At 36.7% G+C, this 19,296-nt stretch overlaps 1 protein-coding gene and 1 pseudogene across 7 annotated transcripts in view; both read right to left on the reverse strand.

Moving 5' to 3' along the window:
• The window catches only part of CNOT4 (CCR4-NOT transcription complex subunit 4), a 147,156-nt gene that overhangs the window by 42,844 nt on the left and 85,016 nt on the right, over positions 1-19,296 (reverse strand). For 4 of the 7 annotated variants that reach the window (XM_047832533.1, XM_047832508.1, XM_047832516.1 and 1 more), the window contains exons 4-7: positions 19,189-19,275; positions 18,346-18,447; positions 17,452-17,577; positions 14,106-14,239 (exon numbers count right to left, since the gene is read on the reverse strand). In XM_047832533.1, the coding sequence (XP_047688489.1) occupies positions 14,106-14,239; positions 17,452-17,577; positions 18,346-18,447; positions 19,189-19,275 (449 nt within the window). The remainder of the gene's footprint in view (positions 1-14,105; positions 14,240-17,451; positions 17,578-18,345; positions 18,448-19,188; positions 19,276-19,296) is intronic. The other 3 variants (XM_047832543.1, XM_047832527.1, XM_047832564.1) reach the window with 1 other exon arrangement.
• LOC125151483 (signal transducer and activator of transcription 2-like) lies at positions 4,560-7,165 on the reverse strand (annotated as a pseudogene).

Here is a 19,296-nt window from a genome sequence, read left to right on the forward strand (position 1 = left end):
AGAATCTGTACTAATATCCCCACTTTCTGATTTTAATATTTTGAGCTTTTTCTGTGTTTTTTCATAGCCTACATCTAACTGAAGGTTTGTCAATTTTCTTGATCTTCTCAGAGAGCCAACTTTAGTTTCATCCTTTTTTCTCTACTGTTTTTCTACTCTTGATTTCATCTTTCACTGCTCTTATCTTTACTTCCTTCCTTCTGCAAGCTTTGGGTCTAGTTTGTTCAAGTTGTTTTTCTATTTCCTTAAGTTGTGATGTAAGGTTGTTGACTTTGGGTCTTTCTTGCTTTTTAATGTAAGCACTCATAGCTATATATTTTCCCCTTAGCACTCCTTTAGCTACTTTCCTTAAGTTTTGATACGTTTTGTTTCCATTTTCATTCATCTCTAAGTATTTTCCAATTTCCCTTGTGATTTTTTTTAATCCATTAGTTGTCTAAAAGTGTTAATTTCCACAATGTTTTGAACTTTCCAGATTTCCTTTTGTTAATGATTTCTAACTTTATCCCACCATGGTCAGAAAAGATACATGGTATGATATCTATCTTTTTAAATCTACTGAGAAGTTGTGGCCTAACATACAATCTTATCCTGGAAAATGTCCATGTACATTTGAGAAGAATGTATATTTCGTTCTTTTTGGGGAGAGCGTTCTGTATTTGTCTGTCAGATCCAGGTGGTTTATTGTGTTGTTTAAATTCTCTCCTTACTGATCTACTATCTGGTTATTATATCCATTACTGGGAGCAGAGTACTGAAATCTTCAACTATTATTGTAGAACTATTTCTCCCTTCAGTTCTGTCAGTTTTGCTTCATATATTTTGATGTTTGTCATTAGATGCATAACGTTTGTAACTATTCTATCTTCTTGCTGTATTAACATACAATGTCTTTCTTTGTCTCTCGACTTAAAGTCTGTTTTGTCTGGTACTAACTAGAATAGGCATTTCTGATCTCTCTTGTGTACTATTTTAATGGATTATCTTTTCCATCCTTTCACTTTCAACCTGTTTGTGTCTCTGGGTCTATTGCAAATCTCCTCTAGACAGCATATACTTGGGTCATGTATTTTTATCCATTCTGCCAATCTGTCTTCTGATTAAAGTTGTATCCATTTAAAGTAATTACTGACAAGGAAGTAGTTATTATGCCCTTTATGCCATTTGTTTTCTACATGCCTTATAGCTTCCCCCCCCTAATTTCCTGCAATACTGTCTTCTTTTGTGTTTAGCTGACATTTTTCTAGTGAAATGTTTAAATTTCTTTCTCATCTCCTTTTGTGTATACCCCGGAGCTATTTTCTTCATTGTTATCATGTGATATCAATTCTACTGAACATCCTAATGTTAGAATACTCTGTATCAACTTAATTTCAGTAACATATAAAAACTCTGCTCCTTTACAGCTCAATCCCAACCCCTTTCAGTGTTTACACTAATACACTGAACCTTAAACGTATTGGTCTCTTAAATCATGCAGGAAACAAAAAGTATAGTTACAAATCATTGGTACAATCACACTAGCTTTTATAATTGCCCATTTATTCACCTTTACTAGTGTCCTTTCATTTTACCTAGCAGGACTCCCTTGAGCATTTCTTGCAGGACAGGTCTAGAGCTCATGAACTCCCTCAGCTTTTGTTAATCTGAGAATGTCTTAATTTCTCCCTTTCTCTTGAAGAACAGTTTTGCTAGATATAGAATTCTTGGTTGACAGTTTTTTTCTCCTAGCACTCTGAATATATTGGCCCACTGCCTTGTGGCCTCCAAAGCTTCTCATGAGAAATAGGCCACTGATCTTACTGAGGATTCCCTCTACATGATGATTCACATCTGCTGTTTTCAAGATTCTCTCCTTGTCTTTGGCTTTTTAATAAAAATTTGATTTATTTATTAGATTTTACTTTGACTTGATTTTGGTTTGATTACAGTGTGTCTCAATGTTTATCTCTTTGAGTTCATCTTAGAGTTCCTTGAGGTTCTCAGATGTTTATATTCATTTCTTTCATCAAATTGGGTAAATTTTCAGCCATTATTCCTTCATATGTTCTCTCTGCACCTTTCTCACTTCCCCTTCTGGAACTCTGACAATGCATATGCTGGTCTGCTTGATGGTGTCTTACATACAGGTTCCTTAGGCTCTCTTCACTTGTTTTCAGCCATTTCTCCTTGTGTTCCTCAAACTCCTTAATTTCCATTGTCCTTTTCAAATCTGCAGATTCTTTCTTTTATCTACTCAAATCTGCCTTTGAATCCTCTGGTGAATTTCTCATTTGAGTTACCATAGTTTTCAGATCCAGAATTTCTTTTTGGTTTCTTACTTTTTAATTGATATTTCCCTTTTGTTCATACTTTTTTTTTTTTTAACTTTTCTCCACATCTTCCTTTACTTATTTAAGAATCTTTAAAAGAATTGTTTTAAAAGTCTTTGTCTACTATATCTGCCATTGGATCTTGTTCAGGGACAGTTTTTGTTGGTCATTCTTCTGTTAGTTATTGCTTCTTTTATATGCGCTGTGATTTTTTTACTGAACACTGCCCATTTGAGTCTAGTAACATAGTACCTCTGGAAAACAGATTCTCCCCCTTCCCCACTGTTTGCTTTTTGTTGTTGTTGTTTTTTGTTTAGTTTTTTTCGTTGTTTGGTTTGTTTGTTTCGCAAAAAGTCTCTGTGCCAAAGGTCAGTCCTAGGTATAAACTTAAAGTCTTCTCAGGTCTTTTCTGAGCCTTTCTCTGGTCATGCACAGTCTAAGTCACTAAGTTTCTTCATATATGCAGTTGTTTTTGAATGTCCTAGTCTTTAATGTCTAGTACCCAAAAGGAGAAAAAGAAAAAACTGAAAGGGGCAAAGAGGGGAAGGGTGCCAGTCCTTTAAATCCCCTGGATATTATTTCAGCCAAAGGAGGGGTTTGCAACAATGGCTGCCTGCTTCTTTGTCAGCACCTCTGTGATCAGAAGAGGTAATCAGCAATTAGAGCAAAGATCCTCAATACTGGAAAGACAAGGTTCTTTTTGCCTACCCTGGCTCCTGCAACCTATGCATAAGCTGTTCCAGGAATATGTGCACAGCTGCTGGCCATGTACTGGCAGTAGGAGACAGATAGCTGCTGCGGCCTTAGAGCTGAAATTGACCAAAATTAACCCCAAGTCTTTCAGTGGAATTTGCAAGCCTTCAACAAATTTCAGAGTTCCAAAATAGTTACATCAGACAGATTCTGCCAGTGCAATTGTTGTCCAGTTTGGGAGACAGATTCATGGTGCCACCTACCCCACCATCTTCCTCAAATCTGCACTGTTCTTATGATAGGAGAATAAAGGAAGGCTTAAAGGTGAGAACAGCAGAAATAACAGAAACAAAAGATTGAAAGCAAGACATTGCTTTCTTGGTCTCGGTTCAGGTTCTCAGCCACCACCATTAAAGAGCACTAAATATTAATTTGCAGTACAGGTGAGGTTAGTCTTGCTAATGTCAAGGGCAGCATATGAAAATCTTACATTCAGAATAAATCTTGATGTGTCTGGATTACAACTAATCAGAACATCTTATATCATCCAGTCCACCATGCCAACCTGCAGTTTTATAAGTACTAATTCATAGCATTTGATGCTCTACCTGGGGAAGGTTTACACAGATGCTTAAAAATTTCTACATCAGTGTCCTCAAACCAAAGATAGCTGCTAAAAAACAGAACCAGGGCAAGGTATCTGTCAATTTTAATATATTTTTCAATTTATTTTAAAATTAACTATTCAAGGAATAATAAGTGAAAAGCTTTAAGAATAAAGATACAACTAGAAATTTTTTTTTTTTTTTCCCTACATGGGCTGTAAAAAAACAATCGTAGTTAAACCTGCCACTGTAAGTGCATCTATCGGTGCAAAAGTAGAAAATACAGACGGGAGAATCCCTGCTAATGCATGTATATCCCAACAGAAAGAAAAGTATTTTTATAAATCCCAATTCCAGTAAATGTGAGCTCCTAGGGTCTCTAATGGCTGGACAGCTAACAGTTATCCCAAGGCTACGATGAACAAGTAAGAGTTTTCACAACTTCCCTGGTATCAGGTGTTGAACTTCCTTTCTCATCAAGCTATGTGTCTGCTTAAGCTATAGTCACATTAAATACCTGTTGTTTTACATTCAACATCTACCCATCTATTATCATACCAAGTTAAAAAAAAAAAAAAGGAAAATAAAGTTTAATAAATACCACATTTAATAAGGAAGAGAGAGACCTACTCCATGAAATGGACTATTTTCTGGTCAAGAATTGCCAAGTCCTAGGGGCGCCTGGGTGGCGCAGTCGGTTAAGCGTCCGACTTCAGCCAGGTCACGATCTCGCGGTCTGGGAGTTCGAGCCCCGCGTCAGGCTCTGGGCTGATGGCTCAGAGCCTGGAGCCTGTTTCCGATTCTGTGTCTCCCTCTCTCTCTGCCCCTCCCCCGTTCATGCTCTGTCTCTCTCTGTCCCAAAAATAAATAAATGTTGAAAAAAAAAAAATTAAAAAAAAAAAAAATAATAAAAAAAAAGAATTGCCAAGTCCTAATGATACCTGACGAAAGAAGATTGGATACACTAAGATAAACTGCACAGGGCTTTTTTATTTAAAAACCTGCAAACTAAAAAATCTACGGGTTTTCTTTTTTTGCTCCCCCTCCCCCCACAAAGTTTATTAGCCACTTCTGTTCAGAAAGGCCTCTTTCTGAACAAGTCTGTTCCTCTAAAATAACGAGGGGGAAACACCAAAATGCATGGGGTGCACTTTCATTTGCATCTCAAGTTACACTAGAAGCATATCATAGAGAAAGGTTAGCTATCTCCTGGGGTTCCCTGGGAATGGCTCTAGAGTAGGCTCCAGCTTCAGTTCTGGTCCCAGGTTTGGCTCTAGCACTCTGTGATACCGTGCCTAGTGTGGGCTCCAGTGCTGTGGCCCCAGAACCAGTCCTGCCTTAAGCAGTGCCTCTAACCTCAGACTCAGCTCTGGCCCTAATGCCATCCTGGGCTCCAGGTGTAATGAATCTGATTCTGGCTCCAGCTTAAGCTCCAGTGGCTGTTGCAGCTCATCCATCTGTCTGTTAGACACCGAAATGAGCCTGTGTTTCAGGTATTTCCTCTGTTCTGGAGATTAAATTTCTCCTGGCGGTAGTACCCAAAAGCCTCATCCTAGGGGGATTCAGGGGAGAGGAAACAGAGCACATTCTCAAGTAGGTCTCCCTCAGTAAGCAGTTGGTGGTGGTGGATGAGTTCGGACAGCAGGAGTGACTGCAGTACCACCTGGAATTGGGTGGCAGAGAGCAGATCACCTTATCACCATCCTGATGTTCCACACAGGAGCGGGTAATGCCCCCTTCCAATGATTTGCTGAAGTGTAGTAGAAAGGCACCAAAGACGGGTCTTCTTCAGCAGCTAGTGCTCCTGGCTCCAGCTCATAAAGTCCATGATGTGGCCATCATTCCACAGATTCTTTAGGTGGTCAGGTACCAGGTCCAGATTTTTGTTCAACCATGTCCAGAATGGTAGATTGCCTGGGGGGGGGGGGGGGGGAGGGGGGCTCTCTTGCTTAGCAAAGTCAGTCCAGGACAACAAGGTAGCCTCAATCCTAGAGTTTTGACCAAACAGCTTGTCCCTCAGCATGCTCAGCTGCTCCGGGTTAAGGTCTTGGTCAACAGAGGAGGAGAAATGCCAACTGAGAGCAGGGCCCAGCAGGCTCCAGGAAGGCTTGGGGGGCTGGAAAAGAACTGGTTCTGAGGGTTTGAGCTAAGCAGACTGAACCACAGAACCAAGGCCTAAGCAATTGAGTAGGGTCATGTTAGAAATAATCACACAAAGGGCGTCTGTTTTAGCTCCTGCTTCAGATCCTGGTAGGTGTATCTAACCATGAAGGTGATAATGTACAGTTCCTCTGTTGCAATCAGCATCCTCTACTGCTGCCCTTTCTGGAACGAACTAATGTTACTCCATCAGAGTCAGGTAGCCAGAATTATACTTTAAACCCTGACTCTGTCCCTTCTCAGGGGCCAAAGTTTTCTGGTTTGAAGTTGGAATGTTGAAGTTCTGAAGGCCTTGTAACTGAGAAGAACGTCTGTGGAGTCTTCTGTGGACTACAATGGAGACCTGTAGTCAGTAACCAACGCCTTCCTGGAGTCTCACCAGCAGCCTTGTAGGACAGTAAACTTCCTCCCATTCCTGAAGATGAGGGGCCGGTGGGGAGTTAGGGGTATGCGAGACTAGGTTTCTACCACAAATGCTTTGTGAAGCAGACACTATAGCAACTCTGTGAACTGGACCTTCCACAGGTCCACCTCTTTGGTCAGAGAGTCAGATAGCTAACCATGTGACTCAGTCCCTTCGATTCCTTCAGCAGCTAATACAGGTCAAACAACAGCTTTGCTCCAGCTGTGAACATTTCTCCAGCTGTTCCACCTATGGTCGGGGGGGCTCCAATGCACATGTTTCGCTGCTGGACTTTCCATGCCTCCAACTTCGGCAGGAGCTCAATTAAGGGAGATAACTGGCCTAGCAGTGTTTTAAAGGTACCCAGCACCTCCTTTCTCCTTTTGTCTAGTTCATCCGGTTTCCTCTAGAAGCTGCTAACGTCTGGTTTGATGAGGGTCTAAAGGGGGTGTCCTCACTGGGGCTGGGTCTTCTATTGGAAGTAAAAGACATCCTTGTGGTCTTTCAGTTGGCTGATGGATTTCACAAGCTTCTCCATCATAGCCCCTAATTCCAGGTTCCAGAATTCAGTTTCCTGCTGTTGGCTTTCCACAGGTGCTTTGAGGTCTGCCTCTCTTTGCTCTGACTGAGCCCTCTGAGCCTGAATCAGAATTAAAGAGATTAAACATCATCTCAGCCAACTGGGTAGGGCTTTGAGGAAAGGCCTGACTGTTCCAATAGAATTTTCACAAGTTCTGCTGTAGCAACAAGCACTCAGGGCCCTGGCTGCAGCAGGTATACTCAGAGTCCATTTGATCCAAGAACTCAAAGAATAGCCTTTGGCCTTGGAATCATGGTTGCCCAGTAATAATGCTGAGAGAAAGAGAAATCAAAACACCTGAAGTCTATAAATACCACACAACTGACTGAAAAGCACTGGATTCAAGTGGGACTAAGCAGTTCTAAAAGGTTGGTAGGTCTCATAACACAATCAAGATATTTCCAGAAGGCAATGCTATGTGTATAAGTGTCTGCAAATGAAAATTTGTAAACATGTAACGTCTTCATACAAATAGTCTCACTGACTTTTTTTAAAGTTCTAGTTCTAAATAGTTCTGGGATCTATGGTGAAATTATAGATTTCCCAGGAGTAAAATGTTTTTCCATTAACCCAAAAGTTGGAATGCAGGACTATGGAGCTTTAAAATATATATATATATATATTTATATATATGTAAATATTATATAAACACACACACACACACATACATATATATATATATATACACTGAAATATAGAGTGTATATCCAGAATCTGTTTCTGGAGATTCTGATTCAGTTAGTCTAAACTGTGACACTTGGTATTTGATGATTACTACGCTAGTAGAGTGAAAAGGAGCATTACTACTAGATTTTAGGGCTAGGAAGAATCATCAATACCAAACTTAAAGACTCTTTGACAGATACACCACAATTCACAATTATCTGCAAGCAGATGACAGAGCTACACCTCTGTTTGAATCTTCTGATGCTTAGCCAACTTTGCTAGCTTCTGACATGCCCCAAAGACAGTGCCCCAATTTGACTTCCTTTCTACTTCTTGGTAGTGATACCAACCAAATTCCTGAAAACAGTCTCTTGGCTGCTTTCTAAAATTTACGACATAAAACAAGTAGTTACATAGTAAAGGATCAAAGAAAAGACCCTTTCCCAGGACTGGGAGTAGGACAGAAAAAGTACTGAGAAGGTCTAGTTCTCCTTTTTGTCACACTGAAAAGATAAAGTCTCCATGATTGTGCTAATTATGGTTGCATTGTGGAAATAAGGTACAATTTAATGTTAACATAAGGGACATTTCCAAATTTCACTGTCATGTTACTGTATACACAAATACATATTTACATTGCTCCTAAATTAAATATTCCCATATTCATTTAGAAGAATTCATTTTAATTTTTCATGCTTGCCAGTCTTAAATAACTGAGATTAACATCTGATAACCTTCAAAGAACAAATTTAAGTTATAGACAGGTAGCTTGCCTTTATAGAATTTATTTGATACAGGCTTCAAATATACATCAACATTTCAAGTATTACTTTACTACTAAAATATGGCCACATCTTACATAATGTGGCACAATTAGCTATTAACATGATAAGAAAAAAGTGCATCAATAATCTGGACTGATGACAGTTTGGCAAATAAGATTTTAATTGGAATTTTCTCAATAACTCCAGAACATACTGACCATGAATGAAAATAAACGCTTTGATTATAAGTAATCACAAAAAATTAATTATTAATATTAAACCTGAAAGATAAACATCCACCATCGTAAACATATCACAGGCTGTAGCCAGCTTTCAAAAGCACCAAGTAAAGTCTCCATCTATTCATTTTAATTTTGTATTTCAGCAATAAAGGTTGATCTTTTAAAAGATACTATATATTTAAGTTGAATTTAAGTACACAATTGCTCATTTGATGTGTCTTTTCTTCTAAGAAATAAGGGCACCAACAACCCTATTTTTAACTAACCCTCTCCCCACATTCATTATTCCCCACCGTCTGGAAAAGAATACCAGTGGCTCTCTAACTTTTTTGAAAATACTTTACTTAGGTGGTACAAGATTCCAGAACTCACTTACTAGTTTTCCAGTATGTATGTGCACATGTGAATTAACTTTGTATTTCCCAATAAAGAATGGAAATAAAATTTCTTAAGAGAAATAAGAAAAAGACTCTCAGAACTAAGGTCAGAAAAATCTTGTAACCCACTGATTTTAATATACATACAGTTTTAGTAAACCTTACTAATTCATCTACTTAGTATTCTAGTAAGTAGCCCCAAGTTTCATGCCAAAAAAAAAAAAAAAGTTGGGAACTGTAAATCATTTATCTATTATCAAAGAGGGAATGCCTTTCTGGGGATCCATTTAAAAAAAAATTTTTTTAGGCCCACGTCTCATGGCACTTGTCCACAGTTTGAGAATCAATGCTTTATACCACTCCTGAAATCACTTCTGCCTGTAAGTATCAGCATACAAGGGCAATTTACAATTATTATTAGGTCATGGGCCTTATCTCCAGAAAAATGTACACACGCACACAAAATCTGATAAAATTTCAGAGTTCACAGATGTGCTGAAGCCTGTTCATTATTTAATAAGCTCTATCCAAGACTATTTTATACAAGTCTCCAGGCCATACCTTTTCTAGATCATATCTGACTAAATGATGTCCGGGTAGGAGAACAACGTTCAGGCAGTGACCACTCCCATTCTGCTCAATAAAGAAGGCACTCTGACTATGCCCTCAGTCTATCAGAGCTTATGCTTGATTTTCAATGAAGAGACATCCACGATTTTAAAAAGACATGCACTGTCTTTCGGTATAACAAAAACTGACAAATTTCCTATAGAAATTTTCCTTTCACCATTTCTTTAGCTTATCCTCTACTGCCACCAAACTGTGGTTTAGGAAAGCTTTTGCTTAAAATACCATTAATTCCTTAGCTTTATGGTACATCAAATTTATCCTGAGATAATAAGCCTTACAGACCAGAGATCTTCAAGGTCAAACTATATATTAGTTGTGACACAGTTTTCTTTAAGTGAGCTAGTTTGATTCATGTTAGAGTTTTGATTCATGTTTAAAGTCTCTTAAGAATTTTACTTCTTCTAGACTGAGCAGTGGCAGAGTGGGAGCATGAACTTGGGCTTAAAAGTGGCAGCAACTTTGGTCAGAATCTGGTTTATCACTTATTTGTGTAAGGGTACTGGTGAATTACTTCAACTCTCTGAGTCTTGCCAGTCCCAGCTTTTCTTGCCAGCAAGATAGTAGTGATATCTACTGCACAGGACAACTGAGATTAAATGAACACAAAGGACATCAACCCTCTTTTCACCTAAGTCTAAACTGAACCATCCTCATTCCTTCAATGGTGGCTTATCTGAGCCACAATAACAATTCATATCCATTTACCTTGAGTGATCTACATACCCAATAATTTGCTCCCCAAATGCTTATGTAGGCCTGCCTACTTACTGTCCCTGGGCATAGCAGCCCATCTAGGTACTATTCCTTTCACAGTTTTTAGTTGGGGCACAAAAAGTGTCTCAACCTAAATAAAGGTATTTCAAAGTGCCAAACTTAAAATACCCAGTCCTTAAGCATCACTACTGTATGGCTTCCTTATTCCCCACTCTCATCATTTGTACTCATCGTTTCAAAGTAACTTATTAATATAGAAAGATAGCACATCTACACTCAATCTGACTGATATACTCTGAAATGCATAATGATGGGGGGGTGGTAAGAACAAACAACACACACCCTTTTATAATTTACTGTTCACTTAAGTGAAATAGGAGTAAGACATATTATAAAAAAACACACACACACAAAACAACTTCATATATATCTGTATCAGGACCATGTCAGGGTTCAGTGAAGATTAAGTAGCTAAGATACTCTGTACTTAATATTTGTACTCTGGCTTATTTAGAAATAAGAGGAAACTACATTTTGGGTTTAGTGTCAAGCCATAAGGTTCCAGATTTTGTTACAAATTCTTGTAAAACTGCTATTCACTACATATGAATGATAAGAGAAAAAGAAACCTTCTTCCCTAGAAGGCTTAATTCTCAACTTATTTTGAATATGAAAAAGATATCTCTTGGGTAGGACCACGGAAAGAGTCATACTATTCGTCTTTCTAATTTGACAAGTCTTCCCTGTGGGAAGAAGAAAACTTACCTATAAATTCCTACCTATCACTACACCCAATAGAGTGACAATGTGGAATGGAGACCAAAGTGGACCTTCAGTATTACTGACAGTCAGTTGAACTTAACCTTTTGCAGGGGTTGGCATGGAAAGAAAATAAGCTACGGAAGCTTGCCAAAAAAACAACTCTGTGTACCTTGGGCCATCAACTGTCCTTAAATTTCAGGAACCTGCATTAAACAAACAAAAAATAACCCTTCTCCCTCCCCAAAGAAACCTTCCTATATCATGTACTTATGCAAAGCACAGGCAACCATATCAAAATTTACTCTGGTCCTAGCTGAGGTTCAGCAGCACTGGCTTTGGGCAGTTATTAAATGAATATACTGTTTTAAGTCCCCTTTTCTCTTCTTTTTTCTCCATGGCATCAAGGTCATTCTTCTCCTGCTACTGAAATAGCTATAAATGTGCTGACTATACTTTATATGAAGGCAAAGTTAATAAAATAACTAGTAAATCTATTAATAACTGGTCACACACACACAAAAAAAAGTTAAAGAAAAACTAAGTACTTGTTATAAATCCCAAAAGGACATTTGGTAAATTTCAATTTTCACTTTCAATCTAAAGAAAAAAAACTCGATAAATTAAAAAAACTCAATAAATTAAAAATAACAAGGTATGTTCATACTGTGGTGAAAACTACTTATCTCAAATAAATGGTTAAAATCACACTTAGGAGTGAATAAAACTCTGGAGGCAGCCCTGTCAAATAGGGAGACAGACCCATAAAGAATGAGACAAGGATTCCTGATGGCACTACTTTCTAACACTGTTCTTTAATTCTTAGCCCAGTTATTCTCAAATAGGAAGAGGTGGTGGTGGGAGATCCAATACAATCAAACAGTGAAAAGACACCAAAAAAATTCTTTCCTAAGAGACACAAGAGACTTCGAGATATACCATGCTAATGGTTGAGAACACTCAATGTTATATTGCAGAATGTAAATTTTTCCAGAACAAGTATTTTGAAACACAAATAGATTGGTCAACTAATTGGGGAAAGTTAGTTCTATATAATGCACATAAAACACTTAAATACATCAATAAAACATAACAAACAGATATGAATTCACAATCCATAAAACGTTCATTCACTCTATTAATCAAATACAAATTAAAATGAGACAGTTTTTTTTTGTTATCAAATTGGTAAATGTGCAGAAATAAATACTCAGTTCAAGGAAATAGGTACTCATAATCTTTGACTCAGCAGTTCTACTTCTAAGAGCATCAAAGCTATAACCAAAATATTTGTATGAAAAAAATGTTCATCACAGTGTCATAAATAAGGGCACCAAAATGAAAATAATATACACCAGCAGCAGGTTGGTTTAATAAATTTCAAATGCTCATGTATAATGAAATACCATGCAGCCATAAAAAATTATATTTTCACGACACAGGAAAATATTCATGATAATGGGTATTAAGTTTTAAAACATAACAAACCAATGTATTTTGTGTATATATACATTCACAAAAAGGAAAAGGACTACAAAGAAATACACACTGAGAGGAAATACATCAAATCGTTTTCAGTGAAAATGTCTTGAGTATTGAGATCACATAGAGGATTTACTTTCTTCTGTATGCTTTTATATTATTTTTCAAATTTCCTTAAGTAGAAATATATTGCTTTTATATTCAGGAAATAAAAAACGTTATCTCAAAGAGATAGTCTAAATTTTAAATTTCTAGTCTGAATTCTCCAGGGGCTATAAACCCAGAATATGGTTTTAATTAGAGTGACATTTTTAATGAGAACAATAATGTACATAACTGTGAAAAGCATCTGAAATAAATTTTTACTATAATAACCCCATTCTTATATGAAGCACTACAGAATTAGCAACCAATGAGGTAAGGAATAGAATATGGTTCATGATAAAGTAAACATACAGGGGTAGAAAGGAGTAGGTACAAAAAGATCAACAGAAAGGGTCAAAGCTTATCATCCCCAAAAGATTTCTCTTGGACTTAGCTTTTATTCTTAGCTTTGACAGGCGCAAATTTCACACAGTTTACTATACAGTAATTTTATGTTTTGTTCTGTGGGCTCTTTTTTATATATTTATATACACATGTATATACATGTGCATGTATGTGTTTATACAAACAATTTGAATAGCCTTTTAAGTGATCTTTACTATCAAGATGAATAAACTTAACCAGGACTTCAGGAATTTGAATACAAGAGTACACATTTGAAGAAACTGACCTGACAACAATGCATGTAGTTATTATTAGCTATATTTGGAAAATGGCCCTTACATTATTTTAGTGCTAAATAGATGCTGGACTACAGCAAGCAACAAGCAGATGTTTAGCATCTTACTTAAATTTAACTTTGGAATAATTTTTTTTAAGAAGCAAATCAACATATCTAAATTAATTATAGCTATTTACTTAAAATGAATCCATTTTATAAAAATTAAACTTACCAAATCGAAAGAAAATTAACAAGAGCCTAACACACCAAACTTAAGGAACATTCAGGATAGAGTACAACCCCCAAATTATTGTTTTTATTAATCATACCATTTTCTGACAGGCCACAACCAAATATAACCCAAAATGTGAAGATCACCATTATCAGAATGAGACTCAGTACCTAAGACTGTAAGTTTATTTAAACATTGACATAGCACAGGTCTACACAAAAATAAGCCATTTTCTACGATGAAAAAGATTCTGAATCCTCCCCATTTAGAGAACTTTAGTGATTTCTGCAACTAGAAAACCACAAATATGTGTGTCTCCAACATACAATGCTTCAGATTAACTCCCACTCTTCCTTTTCCAGTATTTCCCCCACATTATATCAGGAGGGAAACCTTAATTAGGTAAATAAGAGCCTCTCAGTAACCAACATCCCTTAATTTCCTTTTTTGCAAGGAGGGTGTTCTCAGGGTCCAGGGCAGTCTGCAAATCAACGCAAAGGGTAGCCATCAAGAGGCTCACTGATGTGTTACCAGGGAGCAGCAGGCAGCAAATACTCAAACCCAGAAACTGTGACTCAACATTTCCTATTTGGTGCAACAACTGTGCACAAATGATACACACTGTCAAGAAGGATTCTGCCTGAAGAAGATGTAGAATGAAAGGAGAAGATCGACAGACATGAAGGGAAGGTGTCTGATCATACTAATATCGGTACTTACGTATCATACCTCTGCAGTGGCGTCACTTTGTTCTTATTCTTATCAACTGAACCCGTGGACAGTTGAAGAAAATTGGGGTTTAATTTATACAATTCTTGAAGTAGTTTCTGTTCATATTCTTGGTGTTTACCCGCCTAATGAAAGAAGAAATAAAAACTGCAGTGGGGCTCATAAAATGGCTGCTAAAAATTAATAACTTACTTTCCAAATTATTAAAGAAATCCTAAATAAAACATGTAAAAGTTTTTCATGGCTTTAGAGAACCTTGTGAGGATGATGCCACAGAACCACTAGACCAATGAAAGTTCTTCCAACAAAATTATGTGATACGTATACCATTAATTAAGGCATTTCATCAACCATTTTATTGTGCAAAAAAGCTTATTAATAGTCAACTTTTTTGCTACCTCAAAAAACTAGAGTCCCTTTTAAACCTATTTCCCCATCTTTCATCTATGAATGAAGTCTTCTAACAGGCCGTTACAGAACTTTCCGAAGATCACCAAAAGTAATTAATCTAACTTTTTAAAAGAGACTAAAAACTATACAGAGGTCTGGATGGCTCAGCTGGTTCAGCATCTGACACTTGATTGCAGCTCAGGTCATGATCTCACAGTTCGAATTCAAGCCTTGCTCGGTATTATGTCTCTCCCTCTCCCTCTCTCTGCCCCTCCCCCACTTAAGCTCTCACTCTCTCCCTCTCAAAAAAAAAAAAAAAAAAAATTAACATTTAAAAACAACAAAAAATCCAAAAACAAAACAAAACAAAAAAAAACAACAAAATAATCAGACTAACACTGTGAATAATACACACATGAAAAGTCTTATTACATTTTTCATTATCTTGACACTAAGTAAAAATTCCATTAATTTGTTTTTACATAAAAATTAATATATTTTAAATTCCAGACTAGTTTGGAGTTTTATAAATAAAATTTTACTGGAACAGTCATGTTCATTTATTTACTTGCTGTCTATGGTTGCTTTCTGCTATAACAGAAGAATTGACTATTTGCTACAGAGACCATTTGGCCCAGAAAGCCTAAAATATTTACTGACTGGCCCTTTACAGAAAAAGCCTGCAGATCACTGCTCTATACACAAAAAAGAGAAATCTGTATTTACTGTAGTCAGTAGCAGTATATCAGAAGGCAATGTCACAAACATTATGGGAGAAATTAGGCAAAGACTATTTCTGGAAAACTAGTCCTACACAAAAATAAATCCCAATGAAATTATTCTGAATAACTTTCTACTATTTGTATGTATATTACAACTGAAACGACATTTTTACTTACCTTCAAGGATTGTTTACTTATCTTAAAAGTGTGGTCTAACTAGATGTTACGGGAAAACCAAATCCAGAACAGGACAGATCAAAACAGAAACAAAACAATAAAAACAAGCAAGGGCAATATCATCTAATCGATGATGATTCGAGTATGACTGTATCATATATACTGCACAACTTATCATTCCCTATTCTTTTTTTTTTTTTTTTTTAATGTTTAGCTATTTATTTTGAGAAAGAGAGAGTGAGAGAGAGAGAGAAAGCGCATGCGTGGGGGAGGGGGCAGAGAAAGGGAGAGAGAAAATCTGAAGCAGGCACCACGCTTTCAGGACGGAGCCTAATGCGGGGCTTGATCTCACAAACCATGAGCTCATGACCTGAGCCAAAATCAAGAGACGCTCAAACAACTGAGCCACCCAGGCGCCCCACATCGTTCCCTGTTCTGAGAGGTGCTCCTGCCTGTTTCAAATGGATCTACAAATGTTTCATACAGCACTAAAGTTTGAGATATGCAGTAACAAGGAAAGAGCTGATGTTTACTGTGATATAATCTGTTCAAATTTCCTTTGTATATAGAGGAAGTGTTTTAATAAAGAAACCTCCTTTCAAATTAATTTTAAACTCACATAAAGAAAAACAGATGAGTTCATCACAACAGTGAATTTTAAATTGTTAAGAAAAAATACAGTCAGATGTGGATTTTACATCTTTAAAACGTGAAAAGCCTTGAAATTTTTTTCTACAATCAATACTTCGGGAGATATTCTGGCTTTTATTAGCAACTAAAAGCTGAAACTAATATTCAAATGATTCTACAGGGGTAGTCCAGAGAGACAGGTTAAATCCCATTGCAAGTAAGTTCCAAGGGGCCACCTATCCATTTTCATTTATAACTCAATAATACTCAAAAAAGAGATCAAGTAGGGCTTAGAAACTCTTTAGACAGAGATTTTCATTGTAATAATAGCATGAGTAGTGCATATTCTCTACTTGTCAAAACTAGTTTGAAGTGGTTCAACCTTAGATTTTATCCAAGAAGGTTTTATTCAAAGAAAGAAAACAAATTAAGAAGCATTTATTAGATAAGAAGTCATCTGTCCCCATTAAATATCACAGAGACCTTATTTTAACACTGTTTTGGGATCATCAAGAAATACTATCAAGACATACCAATTAATTGATTATAATGAGACTTAATCTGTAGTAACTCCAAGTCAAAAAAAAAAAAAAAAAGTCAGTATTTCATTTTATTTAACAATCTGCTCTTAAAGGCGACCCTACTAGACTTTCTCCAGCTTGACCTAGAGAATCAAAGTTGGCAATCAATGCTGCCCCCACCTCCTAAATGAGAAGGGTGTTCCAGCAAAAGTCCACAGCAACAATCTGAAGACCTCAGCTACAATAGGGAAATGCAGCATTGTGCTTTGGTATAATCCTCATTTAATATGCATGTGGTCAACATTTTTACTTGTAAAGGCCTATTTATACTACAAATTGAAAGGAGACTAGAGGACAGAAAATATAAAAAAGAACATGGGATAATAAACCTTCAACTCATGACACCGATTCAGTGTACACTTTCATGGGGAGAATCATTTTATAAAAATGTTACCTTATCAGCAACATTCGATAGGTTTATTATTATCTAGCATGTTCTATAGAGTGGAAATTAGCAAGGAAAAACCTCATAATTACAGTAACCCACTTAGTTTTCATTTTGCTGATATTCCCACTAAAGTAGCATTTACCAAAATGCCTTCGTTGGCCAATTAAGTTCTGAATGTACATTCCCTTCCTGGATATGTATTGGCACATTAAAGACTCTGAGAAGTCCTGTAAGAAAGAAACCTATTTATCTTCATTCACACTTAAAGGACTACCGACCCATCTTTATTACAATAATTCTGTAGAACTGATATTCCACGGAACACTGGAAAATGCTACTTTAATAACAATTAAAAAAATAGAATCCCTAGTTTTTGCTTTTGTAATTTTAACTTATAAAGAAAAATACTCCCTTTTCCGCAAAGTTTATAATTCACATTAATTTACTACCTGCATTTCCTCTTTTGTGAAGCTGGCCGCCTCATCCCCCAATTCATGTAGATACATGCAGTCAGGCTTCGGACACTGCATATTCTTTAAGAAGTAACTGCAGTATTTTGTTGTACCTAGAGATGCCTGTAGGAAAGTTGGGGAGGGGGAAAAATGACCCAAAATGTGAATTGACACAATGAAGATTTCCATCTTTGGTGTTTTCACTTCACCTAAAATGAGGCATCGATGTAACCAAAACAATAAGTAAGGCTCTGAATACTGGAGAACTAAACTATTACTAAGCAGAATTTATTAAAAATGATGCTCATTTGGAAGAACTAAAGAAACACCCCCCCCCCACCCCCCGCCCAAGTCTATGGTTTCCAGAATCTGAGTACCCAAATCTTCCCTAGGGATCAGAAGACAAGATACACAAAATCTGTTCCACGTCATAGTAACTTCTTGCAAGTAACTGTACTTGCTCATTAAGAAGGCAAATTCTTTTTTCTAGTTATGCCAGCCTTTTCCCACTTAAATAAAGCATGGCTCAGTGGGACCCCTTATTCAAACCTGAACTGATCAATATTTAAATATTTAAGGACAACAAATCAGAACCATTTTCTGTCATAAGTATCATAGATCCTATTTTCACAAAGTAAGATAATGTGTAATTATAGAAGATTTTTAAAGATTATCACCTAAAAATGAATGTGTTTATTCCTACCTGGTAAAACAAGACCCTACACATAATCTGGCAGTAAACAAATGAGCTGTCATAAATTAGTACGGATACTTAAGAAGCAATCTTCAAATAGACCCCCCTCAAATGTAATAGGTAAATCCTAGCCTCTCCTCTAGTTACTACATTGTACCTCTTCCCCCTTAAAAAAAACATCAAGAGGAACATATTACCTTAAGGGTTCTGCCATCTACTACCACATTGTTGACACACTGTATGGCTCTGAGAGCATCTTCTGACCGGATATAGGTTACATAAGCACTGGCGCTTGGACCCTAAAGTGAAAACACACTGTTACCGAAGTTTCAAATTCAACAAAAACTTTAACAATTCCTTTGCACCCTGCCTAGGGAATTCTGAAGGCCTTTACTACTACTATCATTAATAATAATGACAATAATTAGAAGTAGTAGTAAGTCTGATTAAACCATATACTAGTTTATCTTAAAACAACCATACTGAATGAATTTTATCTGATTTTAAGTATACTAAAATATATATGGATAAAATATCATCCCTGGCTTGGTATTTATATTTTTAAAGTCATTTGACAGGCTCGTCAAGGTTACAATAAGCTTTGAAAGTTAGATTTAAAAAAATAAGATCTGAAGATTTGTCAAATTATGTTCTCCCCAAAATAAAAGCAATTTGCGAGAGTATTCTATCTGCTAATACCAGCATAACAAAGATGCTCTACTAAGTTTTCAATAGTTGAAAATATTAATTAGAAACCATCACCTTATTATTGCAATGCCTGATAACAGACTCAACTCCTCCTCCCCCCCAAACGAACACTAAACTTTGTTTTACTATTTCCCTCTTATTATCAATTCACTGTTAAGTCCTGAAGAGGCAAATGAGCATGAGAAATTCCCCCACCCCACCAACAGAGGTCACTACACTGCTTAAATCCTTGACCCTCAGGCTTTGTAATTAAAGCTGAATTTTCCTTCTGAACAGCCCAGGTCAAGCCCAGACCATAGGGAGGAAAGGCAAAAATCCCTATAATGAGTTACCTGTGAGCCTGCATATGATGTGCTATTATTGATGACAACTTTATGTATTTTACCAAACTTCCCAAAATATTCTGGTCGTTTTAAAACCTATAAAAGAAGAAGAAATAA

Source organism: Prionailurus viverrinus, chromosome A2, assembly GCF_022837055.1.
Source record: "Prionailurus viverrinus isolate Anna chromosome A2, UM_Priviv_1.0, whole genome shotgun sequence".
Taxonomy (NCBI): Eukaryota; Metazoa; Chordata; class Mammalia; order Carnivora; family Felidae; genus Prionailurus; species Prionailurus viverrinus.